At 39.5% G+C, this 12,628-nt stretch overlaps 1 protein-coding gene across 3 annotated transcripts; it reads left to right on the top strand.

The window, feature by feature from the left end:
• The first annotated feature begins 5,116 nt into the window (after window positions 1-5,116).
• On the top strand, window positions 5,117-12,501 carry LOC104437197. Of its 3 annotated transcripts, none has more exons than XM_010050100.3 (5): window positions 5,117-5,501; window positions 5,733-7,753; window positions 7,864-8,101; window positions 8,779-8,878; window positions 12,070-12,501. In XM_010050100.3, the coding sequence occupies exon 2, from the start codon at window positions 6,167-6,169 to the stop codon at window positions 7,403-7,405; it is 1,239 nt and encodes a 412-aa protein (XP_010048402.2). In that variant the 5' UTR covers window positions 5,117-5,501; window positions 5,733-6,166; the 3' UTR covers window positions 7,406-7,753; window positions 7,864-8,101; window positions 8,779-8,878; window positions 12,070-12,501. The 3 variants fall into 3 exon arrangements, with proteins under 3 accessions (XP_010048402.2, XP_010048401.2, XP_010048403.2); XM_010050099.3 differs by having other exon boundaries at window positions 5,729-7,753; XM_010050101.3 differs by lacking the exon at window positions 7,864-8,101 and having other exon boundaries at window positions 5,729-7,753.
• The last annotated feature ends 127 nt before the right edge of the window (window positions 12,502-12,628 follow it).

The following is a 12,628-nucleotide window of genomic DNA, read 5'->3' as shown; positions in this document are numbered from 1 at the left end:
TGTTGGAAGCTTGACGTATGCTCAGGTTTACACTCGACCTGACATCGTTTTTGCTATGGAAATGTTGGGAAGATATCAGAGTAATCCAGGTTTAGACCACTAAAGAGCTGCAAAGAAAGTGATGAGATACCTTCAAGGTACCAAAGACTATATGCTTATGTATAAACGAACTGACAACCTGGAAGTAGTCGATTATGCAGATGCGAACTTCGCAGGCTGCGTTGATTTACAAAAATCAACATCTGTATACATTTTTATGTTAGCTGGCAGAGCCGTGTCATGGAGTAGTGCCAAGCAGACTTTGATTGCTACTTCCATTATGGAGGCTGAGTTCGTTTCTTGTTTTGAGGTTACCTCATGTGGTGTATGGTTGAAGAGTTTCATTGCTGGGGTTAGAATTGTTGATTCTATTTCTAGGCCATTAATAATATATTGTGACAATTCAGTTGCGGTTTTTATGGCTAAAAATGCCAAAAGTGGCAGTCGAAGTAAGCATATCGACATTAAGTATTTAGCCATAAGAGAGCGTGTTAAGAAAAATAAAGTAGTCATTGAACACGTCAGCACTGAATTGATGATGGCTAATCCTTTAACTAAAGGCATGCCACCAATGAAGTTTAAGAATCATGTGACAAGTATGGGAGTATGTCCCATAATGTAATTTGTTGTCATATAGACTATTTCTGTTGTGTGAAACTCTTATTCAGTTGTAATGTTGATTCTCAATTTTGGTCTACATATTTTGTTGTTTATGAGAATATCATTTATCCTTGGTTCTGGAATAAACATAGGGTTTATTCATTAAGATGTGTTGTCACACATAGGCTAACATTAAAAAAATAAGATGCATTGTGATACATGGAAGATATTATTTACTCTTAGAGGACATGTCGCCATGATCCATGTGTTTTGTTTCTTTTCTTTAAGTATAAAGTTTTCATGGAATTAGTTGAATAATCCATATGATGAAAATGATGGGATCAAGTGGGAGAATGTTATTTATTTTTGTGATCCCACATTTCCGAACCCACATTTTCTCTATATTGTGGCGGTTATTCGACATGCAATTTTTCCACATATGTACCTTTTCGTGACAACCGCCCATTTGGTAATAGCATTGATGGAAGGCGGTGTATAAAGGAACAATCGTTTATTCTAACGGGTAACTACAATGTCTAACTCAAACTCTCTCATTTGGAATACACCATCAGTACGAAAGTGAATTGGGTTAGTAGCGTGTGCCCAATTTTCTTTGTATTTTCAGTTTTTTTTAGACAAACGAGAACAAGAACAATGGCTGGAGGTTTATCTGCATATGAATTATTTTGTCTATCATTTTACTGAAAAACCAACTCTTTCTCGGCCTCTTTTTCCACTCGGTTTTCTCTTTTTTCGAGTCTTACCTTCTCCGTATTTGTCAAGCTCTGGACATAGGGCCTGTTTGGTTCAATTTTTTGGGGAAATGCAAAGTCATTTCCCCAAGTATCCTTGAGTAAATGGGCATTCTCGGAAAGCAAACGTGTTTGGAAGTGTATATCTTGCAAAGTAATTTTCAGGTGAAAAAAAAAGGAAAAAAAGAAAAGAAAAGAAAATGGAGGAGGAGATGGAGCTGCGTGATCGTGGGGGAGCGGCTGGTGGCGGTGGCGCTGGTGGTGGTGGTGGTGAAGTGGTGGTGGTGGCGATGGCGGGGAGGCAGCTCGCCCGAGGTCGTGCGGCCTCGGGCGAGCATCGCTTGGGTCGATCGACGCTTGCCCGAGGCCGCACAACCTCGGGCGAGCATCGCCTCGGACTACACGACCCGGGCGATGCCCGAGGCCCCGCGACCTCAAGCGGCTTCGCCCGGGTCGCGCGGTCTCGGCGACGCTGGGTCGCTCGACCTCGGGCGCGACACTTGAGGCCACGCGGCCTCGGGCGACGCCACCGAGGTCGAGCGACCCGGCGACGTCGCCGAGGTCGCGCGGCCTCGGGCGGCGTCGCCCGGGTCGCTTGACCTCAGCGACGGCGCCGGGTCGCGCGACCCAAGTGACGCCCGAGGTCGTCGGACCTCGAGCCACCTCGGGCCGAGCCCGGCGGCCAGATCGGCCCTCTAGCGACCAAGCGTCGCCCACCGCGAAGAAGAAGACGAACGATGAAGAAGATGGGCGGGGAAGAAAACGAACGGCGAAGAAGATGGGCGGTGAAGAAGGTGATGAACAGTGACTCGAAATTGCATCTCCAAAATGGGAATGCTCAAAGCAGCCCAATTGAAGATTGGGCTTTCAGCATTGGGGATGCGACATTGGGCAAATGGGCATTCAAAAACACATGCCAAACACAAAATATTTTCCCAAGAGGCTTTGGGAGCCCAAAGCCCCTTGGGAAAGCTGAACCAAACAGCCCCATAGCCGAGTATGTTTTACGTATACAACCGATACTCGTTGCCCCATATGCCTAAATTATGGCCTCAAAAAGGAGACGGTCCTTTCAATTTTCCTCATCTTCCCTCTTTTAATTTCCAGCCTAATTCCTTTCCACATTTCCTTGTTTTCTTTTTTCTTCTTTTTATTTCCACTTTGGCCTAGAATCCCTTTCCTTTTTTATGCTAGCCAAATTTTCCTTATTTTCTTAGGCTACATTTAACAACTAGGATAAAATTCAGAATATAATATATTTAGTATCCACTCAAGATAGGATAAAGTTAGATATAAAAGAAATATGAGTCAAATAAAATTATCCCATAAGGAGATGAGATAAAAGTGAATATGTTTTTTAATATCTATAATAGGAAAATTATTTTCCTTGAATTAAAAACTCATTAAATTAATAAAATTAAATTTACATGTCAATATAAATAATATTTGAATTCTAAGATAAGAAACTCAAATTAACAAAAAATAACAATTTTAGTTTTTAAAATTTAATATTGTTTCATTTATATATTCAAATTTAATTCTATTTTATAATATAAATTTAATATATAAATATATATTTATATTTATATTTATTACAAATTTTAGGTATTTTATGTATATTAGTATAGTTTGCTATTCAATAAAATTTTATTAAGAATGATGGAAAGGGAAAAAATAAATAAAAAAGAAAATAATTTAAAAAAGAGAGAGGAAAATTAAATTAAAAAGCAAATAAAAATAAAGTAGGTAAGAGTGTTGCGAAAGATTTTTACCATCTTCATTTTGAATTTTTAGATTCATTTACATTGATATGTAATTTAAACTAAGCAATTTATATAATATAATATGAATATATCCGACTTTATTACTACGATTCACAAATAGTGGGATAAGATATAGTAAAATCCCTAAATTTCATATTTTATCATATCCAATTCTATTTTGATTAGAAATTCATACAGCTAAAAGTAGTCTTGTTATTTTCTTTCTTAATTTGGAATGGCACCTATTTACCTAGGCAAATAGAGAAAGGTTCGTATCCTTAGAGAGAGGCCGGGTTCCATGGCCTTAATCTTTGAAAGTTCAAATGAGTGTAGGGCCTTTTTCTACATTTAAAGTCGGATAGCATGTCTGGCCAATTTAAATTGAATTCACGACATTGCCTATGTTTATTTTCAATGAAGATATGCTATTCTTAAACAACAACGTCCCCATTTACAAATGCAGAGGAATGTAGCGAAGAAAAAAAAATGCAAGATCATGCAATATTGAATTTCTTGTTTAGGGATTGAACTATACATTATTGACGCATACACTTGCTAATTTTATCAAATACAAGTGAGACCTTTGGGTGAAAAAAAATGCAAGACCATGCAATATAGATATTTTTGCTTCATGTGTATACATAGTGATTGGGATCATAGGTTGCCCCTTTTTAGACTTTGATTCTCTTAGCTAAGGCTCCGTTTCGTCTCCATTGGATTTAATCCCAAAATTGCTTGTGGGATTAATTGAGATTACAAATTGGGCTGAAGAAATTGTTGCTCACAATTAAGGCATTGCTTGTATCTCGAAGAGCTTTAGTTAAAAGTCTAGATCTTCTTCCGAGATTCATTAGAAAAGATATTGGGTTTTGGTCGTTACATCATAGAAGTTCACAAAATGACTCAGCAAGATTGATCATTTGCGATGCACAACTAATCCACTTGAAGAAGCCGCAATTAGCACACTCAAAGATTAAAAATGAGCACAAGCTAACACGTGAATCGATAAATTAAAAACTGAATTTGCCACTTACTAATTACACACAAAAGTGTGTCGCCAAGTTCGCATCGGTCCATCCTCCTTCCATATCTTCATCTTCTAATGCAGAAACCTTAAAGTAAGAATTTTTCCCCTTTCTTCCCTCTTCTTAGTGACTTATCGGGCATTTTGATTTAAGCCCCGTGATTAATGTGCATTTTTTTTTGGTCGGAAAAGAAATATGCATTACTCAAACTGAAGTAGACAAATTACAAAAGGATTCGAGGTCCGAACATAAGATTAACCAAAGAGAATGAGGGGGATTTTTAATCCAATCTATCGGAAGAGTGCCGGCACGGTGGGCCTTAGCAACCCAATCGGCCGCCTTGTTATAATCCCTCGGTTCGTAGTGGATCTGCACGCCCTGAAGCTGGCCCAACAGATTTATGCAGTCATAGTGATTAATGTGCATTTTAGTTAGATATAATTCTTAAACTACAAAAGCCTTCAAAATGAGCACTGAACAACAATGCTCGTCAGCCGACTCATATTTCAATAATAATGAGCTAGAGTTCACTCCATTCAAAAATTGTCCAGCTAAGTTAACCGAGATAAGATCGACCATGGAGCCATGCCGTTCAAATTGGGTAACATTATAAGGGTCTTTTTTTGGAAATTCCTCCTGATTTTTCTTCTCTCTCATTTGACAGCCAAGAGCCGATCCATGATAAAAAATTTCCCCACTTTGACCCAATCCCATTCCCTCAATCTGGCACCACCCTCTTGAGCAAAACTTTGGGAGACCCAAAAGAAAGGGAGAAAAAAAAAACGGAGGCAATTGTGAAATCGGGGTGAAAAAACCGGCGCAAAATCGAATTTCCGCAGCGTTATTTAAAAAAAAGGCAAAAAGACAAAAAGACAAAAAGACCAAAAAAAAAAAGAAAAAGAACAAGAAGTGAGTGTGCGAGCATAGGAGAGCGACCAAGAACGAAGAGAGAGAAAGCGAAGAGAAGAGAGAGAAAGCGAAAGAGAGAGAGAGAGACAGACAGGGGAGCGTAGGATTAGCAGCGATCGAGGGAACGCCAAATCTACTGAAGCTCCGGCAAGATCAAAGCCCCCTCCCCCGACACGAGCTCGCACACCAATTCGTCCTCCCCCGACCCGACCCGACCCGCGACGGAACCCGGGTCCGAAACCGGAACATCGGGCGGCAGCTGGGTTTTCCTCCCCCCGAGGGCCGCGTTCGAGATTCGTCTCTCCCGTCATTGCTCCCCGGTCGGACGCCACCGCCGCCCTCCTCCTCCTCAATCCTCGCCGGCGGCTTCCCGGGTCGAGCTCCCGAATCAATCTGCGGACACCCTTTTGCGGGTAGGCTCTCTTACCTCCGTTTGGCGCTTTGCTCTGTGCGATTGGGTTCGCCCCTCCGCGGCTTTTTTGCTCTGTTTCTTGCTCGAAATTTCCCGGCTTTCCGATCTCTCTTCTCTGTTTGGACTTCGATTCGGAGGTTCCGAAGTAAGTAAAGCTCCCGAGCGGTGTGTGTGGCAATGGGTACTCCGCGGGAAGGGAGAGTAACTTTAATTTGATGTTTTCTGTAGGCAGAGAGGAAGCACCGCCCATTGGATGATTCGAAATTTAGGGTTTCCGGTTCTCGCGGTCGGGTGGCGCGGCTTGATTTGAAGTGGCTGAATGTGCTGAGACCTGCTTCGGTCGCGGGGTTTTCCTGTCTTTGCTGAAGACATGAGACTTGGTTTTGCTCTGTGTTGCTCGTGGGTTGGTCGATTCAGCGTTCTTTGGAAACTTAAATGTTACTCGTGAGCTTTTTTTTAATTGGGAATTCAGGATCATGACATGTGCTGGAGAGTCTTTGAGGGCCACTTTTTCCCAGATAAGTCCCGGTCGGTTGTTCTTGCAATGAGTGGTCTTCAGTTGAGAGAATTTTGGGTTTCTGGGAGCTGGGGAGAACTTTGATTTTGACTTTGATCGGGTGCTGTGTTTACTCGAAAGTGCTTCTTTGGTAATTCCATTTTGAAGAAATGCAACTGCAGCAGAGCTCGAGAATTGATCTAGTTGACCTGAAAGCTCAAATAGTCAAGAGGTTAGGAGTGGAGAGGTCAAAACTGTACTTTTATTATTTGGATAGGTTTTTGAGCCAGAAGCTGAACAAGGTTGAGTTTGACAAGCTATGCTGTCGGGTGCTCGGGAGAGAGAATCTTTCACTTCACAATCAATTGATACGGTCAATACTGAAGAACGCATTCCAAGCCAAAATTCCACCTCCATCCATTTCTCAAGATCCAAAAAGTTCACTTAAAAGAGAAGATGGACATGAGCAAAGTTTGTCAGTCATCCCGAATCAAACTCCAAATGTTTCTGTGTGGTCCAATGGTGTCCTTCCCCTGTCCCCTAGAAAGGTCAGGTCTGGAATCCGTGATCGCAAATTCAAGGATCGGCCAAGTCCTTTGGGACCAAATGGCAAAGTGGATTGCTCGTCTCATTCCGCAAGTATTGAAGAGAGTGGTAGGAAGGTTATCAGGGAGAATGGTGAGTTGACTCCGCGAGATTACCCGAGATCGTTTCAGCATATTCGGTCAGTTACTCGGCCTCCTGAGGATGAAAAGGAAGGATCAACTCAGCAATCAGTAAATAAATATAGGGTGCATGGCAAAGATCAGACACTTGTTCCTGTTCTTGAAGAAAGGGAAGATGTGGAGCAGGTACACTTCTTAGATTCTGCCAGAAATTCTCTGGTTGCACCCCTTGGAATCCCATTCTGCTCTCCTAGTATAGGTGGCAGCACTAGAAGTTTTCCTGTAGGAAGCAACAGTGATTATGTTAGCTGTTATGATTATGGTCAGCTGTTCGACTCAGAAACACTGAAGAAACGAATGGAGCAGATTGCAGTAGGTCAGGGAATGGAAGGGGTCTCCCAAGATTGTGCGAATATCTTGAACAGTTCTTTAGATGTATACTTGAAGCAGTTGATCAGGTCTTGTGTTGACTTGGTTGGAGCAAGGTCTGGGAATGTTCCAAGAGGGCATCCTCTGCAGAAGCTGCAGGTACCAGGAAGGGTCAGCATTGGCATGTCCTCATCAAAAAATCACTTGGCTACACGAGGTAGTAGCTCTGTAGTCGGGGGCATGCAGGAAGAGACTTCGCCATGCTCTATATCCTTGCTTGATTTCAAGGCTGCAATGGAGTTAAACCCACGGCAACTTGGAGAAGACTGGCCATTGCAGCTTGAAAAAATTTCCATGCGTTCATATGAGGGATGAGATGAGATGCTCTTTGTCGATATATTCTTCTTAGACAGTCCATCGCACTCTATAGAAGTCTTCAGAAAAAGTGGCTGTCTTCTGATCCCTTGTTCTTGCTCTTATCAAGTACATGCCTATGTTTCAATCTGCATTTGCCTGCTGCAGCGAATGGGGGCAGTCAGAATGAAGTGACGGAGGTGCTTCATTGAAGATCCTCTTATTAATTGCTCTGTCAAATGCTTTGCGTTGTGGTTGACATTGACTCGCTTGCTTAGTCAGCGCAGAGATCCCGCTCTCCCGCAACACTTTGTCCATGAGAACGAATTTTAAGGATCTTCAAAGTTTATCTTGCATCGATTTTCAAAGGTAAAACCAGTGCAATAGAGTTTCACAGTTTCTAATGTTTACTTTGGCAGATTGTTAAATAGTTGATCAACTTTGATCTGTATGTTTATTGACATTTCATATCATATCAGAGGATTTAGATCATTGTGAAGATAACCTGGATAAACCGAGGGCTGCAGACTCCAGATTATTTAAATACTTTGCACAGATGGAGAATGTATCATCTAGGAGTTGCCATTTGTCTGGCAGTATTCATTTGAAAAGCAATTGCTCTATTGATATCCTGAATGTCCAAAAGTGAAGGCGTTAAAGCTTTGATTTTCATGAGGAGATCAAATAGCGTGCTTTGACTAGAAAACCATCATTCAGGTGAATCTTCATTCTGGTTGGGCCTTTGAAACATCTTCGCCATTTACTTGAAACTGTTGAAAAATTAGTGATGACTTTCAAGCTATATTAGGTGCATAATCAATGAAAGAGAGCAGCTGTCCAAAAAAATTTTGGTTCAACTGTATAACAACAGTTGGTCACCCTTTCTCATGAAGATTTTGCATGCCAAGGCAAAATCCTTGACACTGCTTAATACTGTGAAATGTGATGCGTAAATGCAATTTCTGATGGTATGAGAATCTGTTAAGACTTTTACCAATTCCTGAAGGTCAATTGAATAAAAAAGATCCCCATATAGTGAGAAGATTTCACATTCAGTTGCCTTGGCGAGAACATCAAATAGCGATAAATCCATAGTCGTTTGTTTATTTTTCCTTAAGGATGTTGTCTTTTTATCATGGATTATGGGCTTTGCACGAAGGATTTAAATTTCGTAGTTAGAAACCAATTTCTTTTTTCCTTCTCCCAGATGCTTTTCTTTGTATAATTCATGCGTACTACTTTTTAACACTTAAAGTTGTGCTGTCTCAATGTAGAAATGTCTTGTTCAGACGAATTAAATTGGCTGGAGTCTATAGCTGCTTCTATTTTCCTATCTTCCTTAAACTTCTCTCGTAAGAGTTGTTAGCTAACCCTGGTGCCTTATTTTATATCAGGGAGAAGGGTACATGCTGGAAAAGATGCTCCCGATGTTACGTCAAAAGCAAACATCTTCCCTTTTGGGAGCATACACTATCAATCACTTGTTTAAAATAGGTACATTTAGATTTTTATTGAAGTCGAGAGATATCTATTAATATTTGTTCAATTTAAGACAGTCTAACCCCGGCCTTTGTACACTGAATGCATTCTGTCTCTATCAGATCCACTAAAAGCTAATTAATGTAGTCGAAGCTTTCACTTGTGAATTTGTATGATACCACAAGTCAAAACATCAATTGTTGTCAGGTCATACTTCAAACAGAATCAGAGTGAATTCAGCACTAGGAGCATGAGTCAACTTGCTGCACTAGTAAAAAATGTGTGTTGACTTGTGCTGAGTCGTCCTCATTTTCCAGTTACTTTCTTCTCTAATGGCCTCCTAAAAAAGCCCAAAAAGAATGCTCAACCATCGCAAGATTAGAGCCCACCGACCTTTAAACATTATTGAAGAGCGCTTTTTGAACACTAAATGATGCTTTATAAAAGCCATGGATGGTCACAACCTTCACTATGCGGTCAATGTGGGAACAACCTGTTGGAAAATTATGAGCAGGGATGGAAATAGCCTTGCTTTATAAAGCCATCTATGTTGACAAAATTCACTAGCTAGTTGACGAGGGACAATTCGACCTCATGTTTTACATTTCTTTCATCTTTGTAAGACACAATCAACTCCAATTAACCCCAAGCACAAGTTATTAGTTTGAGAAAACGACCCCAAAAACTCGATATAATCCATCGGCCTTGAAGAAGATTGCCAACAAAGAATTCCTATGTCTGTCAACAATTTTGAGTTTTATCATTTGTTATGTCAGTATTTAAGATTTGTATATTTAATTTGATTTTTTTTTTTGTGGTTATTACATGGTGTGGTTGTTTCTTTTGGTTATTAGATTGAGTGATGAAATTGTTCATTGAGTGTATTGTTAAATTAATTCAGTCTAAAAATCAATTAATTATATGTTACACATGCTCTTGATAAAATTTTATAATTCTAACGACATTTCTTATGAATACTTTTTGAAGAGTGCAAAATAATGTAATTCTGTGGTTCTATAAAAGATACAATTTAGCAAGCACTGGAGCACTTTTAGTAGAAAAGGTAATTTGACTACTTTGGTCTAATTTACCTACGTTGAAAAACATTCAATTTCTGATGGTCTTCACTAGACTTGCGTGCTTAATTTTCTGGTTGTTCAGCTACGATCTCCAAACCTAATGTAAACATTGATGTCTGTAGGTTTCAAGTGCAACATATGTCGACTGTATGCATAGAATGTACTTCTATATGTAGACATATATAAATTACGGAAAGCCTACCCATCAATGAAAAGATTACACTTCATCCACGTGGCCTAACCTGAAAGCTGTTATGTTACTGATGAAGAAAGCCTGAATTAAATTCCCATATTTTTTACAATGAGTTGAAAAATCATGAATCGTTCATTCTTATCTATAGCAAATGTAAGAAGGATAAATTGATCAATTGACATGTATTTGCCATGCCGTTTTATATCGTGAATCTAAAGCTGTGCTCAGTTAGATGTGAAGTATGGGCAGGTATTTTCTTCCTGCTGGGCAATGAAATATGGTCAGTTGAGGATAGTGTCTGACCAGTGATGATTGGTTTTGTGAAATTTCCTTATCCTTAAGTAGACTTTTTTGGATCTCATCATCTCCCAAGATGCGTCTTCAGCATAGATGAAGCAAATCAACCGATATTGTCCCTTAATTGAATCATATTCTCTGAAAATTATAGTTCTGTGTAAATGGGTAGGTTTTATCTATCGAATGTGTCGAATTTGAAGAAGGAATGGAGTGTAGTTATTGCTAATGCTTTAATAGATGCATAATGACAAGATTTGCTGGCTCAGTTCCTTAAGTGAAACCTGTCACCGATGGTTGTTTGATACTCATAGAATTGATTGATCTGGTTGTCCGCCCAATTTGGCAAGTAATTTGGACTAGTGTCGTATCCACATAATTTACGGGAATGACAATTATATTCATGTACTCTGCATACTTATATGCGTGCGATATATTCATTTTTGACAATTGGTGTCCAGTGTCTTTGCCTAAGTTTCTTCAGTGGACATGGTTTCTGTTTTTCATTTTGTGGGTTTTGAATGGACACAGTTTCTCCAAGTGCATGAGCATTGAGATAGGACTTATTCTTCTCCCAGATTTTAATGATGAAAATACATTGAAAACTGTGGCCTGGGCATTTCTCAAAGAGAGACCTTTTAGAAATGTACACACATTACTTTTCAAATGAAATGTTCCTTTGATTAATCATCCACTTTAGCTCTGGAGGTCGCTGTCAAATATATTCTTAAAATTACATGCTCAAGGGAAATAGAAAGAAAATTGCAAAATTAAGTGGCAGAAGCTCAAATGCAGGTATATAATGATAAGTTGAGGGGCACAAATCAGTTGTGAGAGCTGCTTCTCTCAGATACAGATCCCTTGTGAAGTATTTACATGGGCTTCTGTGAGCATGGATATTAGTAGTCGGCATTCTGCCTCATGAAAAAAAAAAGGCTTATCTAAATGCCATGGTTATACCAAACTATAGCAAAGGAATCCAGTGAACATAATAAAGGGAGTGATTATAGAAGTGGAATTAAAACTCATGTATGTTTTTAGCTTGAATAACTTATGCTAACACCCAGAGTGGAACATCGGTCTTAAGGTGTTTTAGGATTTTAATGTTGAACCTTAGCATCTTGGAAATCAGATATTGTATGAGTGGGTGTTTAAGGACACTAAATTTCCAGTTTCCGCAGGTTGGGCAGATAAGCACATATGATTTTTCTTATATTAATATGTTTCAATCTTTACTTGCTATTTCAGCATATCAATTCTCAATTCTCAAACATTCGATTATACTAGTTCACAGAAGTTGAAATGCTTGTGTACTTTCCTTAATCTCTCAAGTAACATGTTGGGTGTTGTCCTAGTGTATGGTTGGATTTTCTGGTGAGTCCACCAAAATGGAATGAACAGAATTGGTGCTGTACATGTATATTCTCTCTTATCCAATGGATTTGGTGTTAATAATGTCATTCTGATGCAATATAAGTGTTACTAATTATGCCTAATTTGGTTGTTAAAGATGCTTCTTAACTAACAATTTATGCAACCCTACCTCCTTTGTTATAAGTTTTTAGTTGTCTTTCTTCTATGAGATGCAGTGGATGTCCTTCTTTCACCCAACAATGATGTGATCTTTACTATTTTGGCAGAAAGAGAAGGAGAGAAAATTTTGGGCTAGATCCCTGGCTGACTGAGGAACTCGAGTTGCGATTACTCTCCTGATAATAAAAAGTCAGGTTACAGAGAAATGCATATGCATACAGATGAGATCTCATGTTTTCGCAGTCAGACTCTAATACCAAACAGAAGTCACCAAATCAGTGGCTAGGTGGCTGAGGCAATCATGCAGATGGGCTTCAGCTAAAATTTGAATAGCCTCGATGTTTTGGCTCTTCCATTTGCCTAGCCTATTCTCTTTGGCTGATATCTTGCTAGACTGTTGCACCTTTGTGGTGCTTAGTTCTTATTGTCCTGCTTGAGCCACTCCTAATATAAATTTTACAGTTGATAGAGACAAAACACATGCTCTGTATTCAGCGTAGATAATCTATAAAATGTCAAATCTTGTTATTTTTTCCCTACTTAAGAATGGATAGAGGTTAATGAACGAGGCAGATATCCTATTGCACAGCTCTCCTTTGGTGATCCTTGCTAAATTATTAAATTGCCACAGTGCCGATATGAGAGTAACTTTTGTATTTATGTGAT

Source organism: Eucalyptus grandis, chromosome 3 (genome assembly GCF_016545825.1).
Source record: "Eucalyptus grandis isolate ANBG69807.140 chromosome 3, ASM1654582v1, whole genome shotgun sequence".
Lineage (NCBI taxonomy): Eukaryota > Viridiplantae > Streptophyta > Magnoliopsida > Myrtales > Myrtaceae > Eucalyptus > Eucalyptus grandis.
The sequence above is the reverse complement of the archived record's forward strand: the minus strand, read 5'-3'. Positions and strand labels throughout refer to the sequence as shown.

What these genes read in the sequence shown, in the direction of transcription:
- LOC104437197 (XM_010050100.3), top strand. Translation starts at nt 6,167, where the DNA reads ATGCAACTGCAGCAGAGCTCGAGAATTGATCTAGTTGACCTGAAAGCT.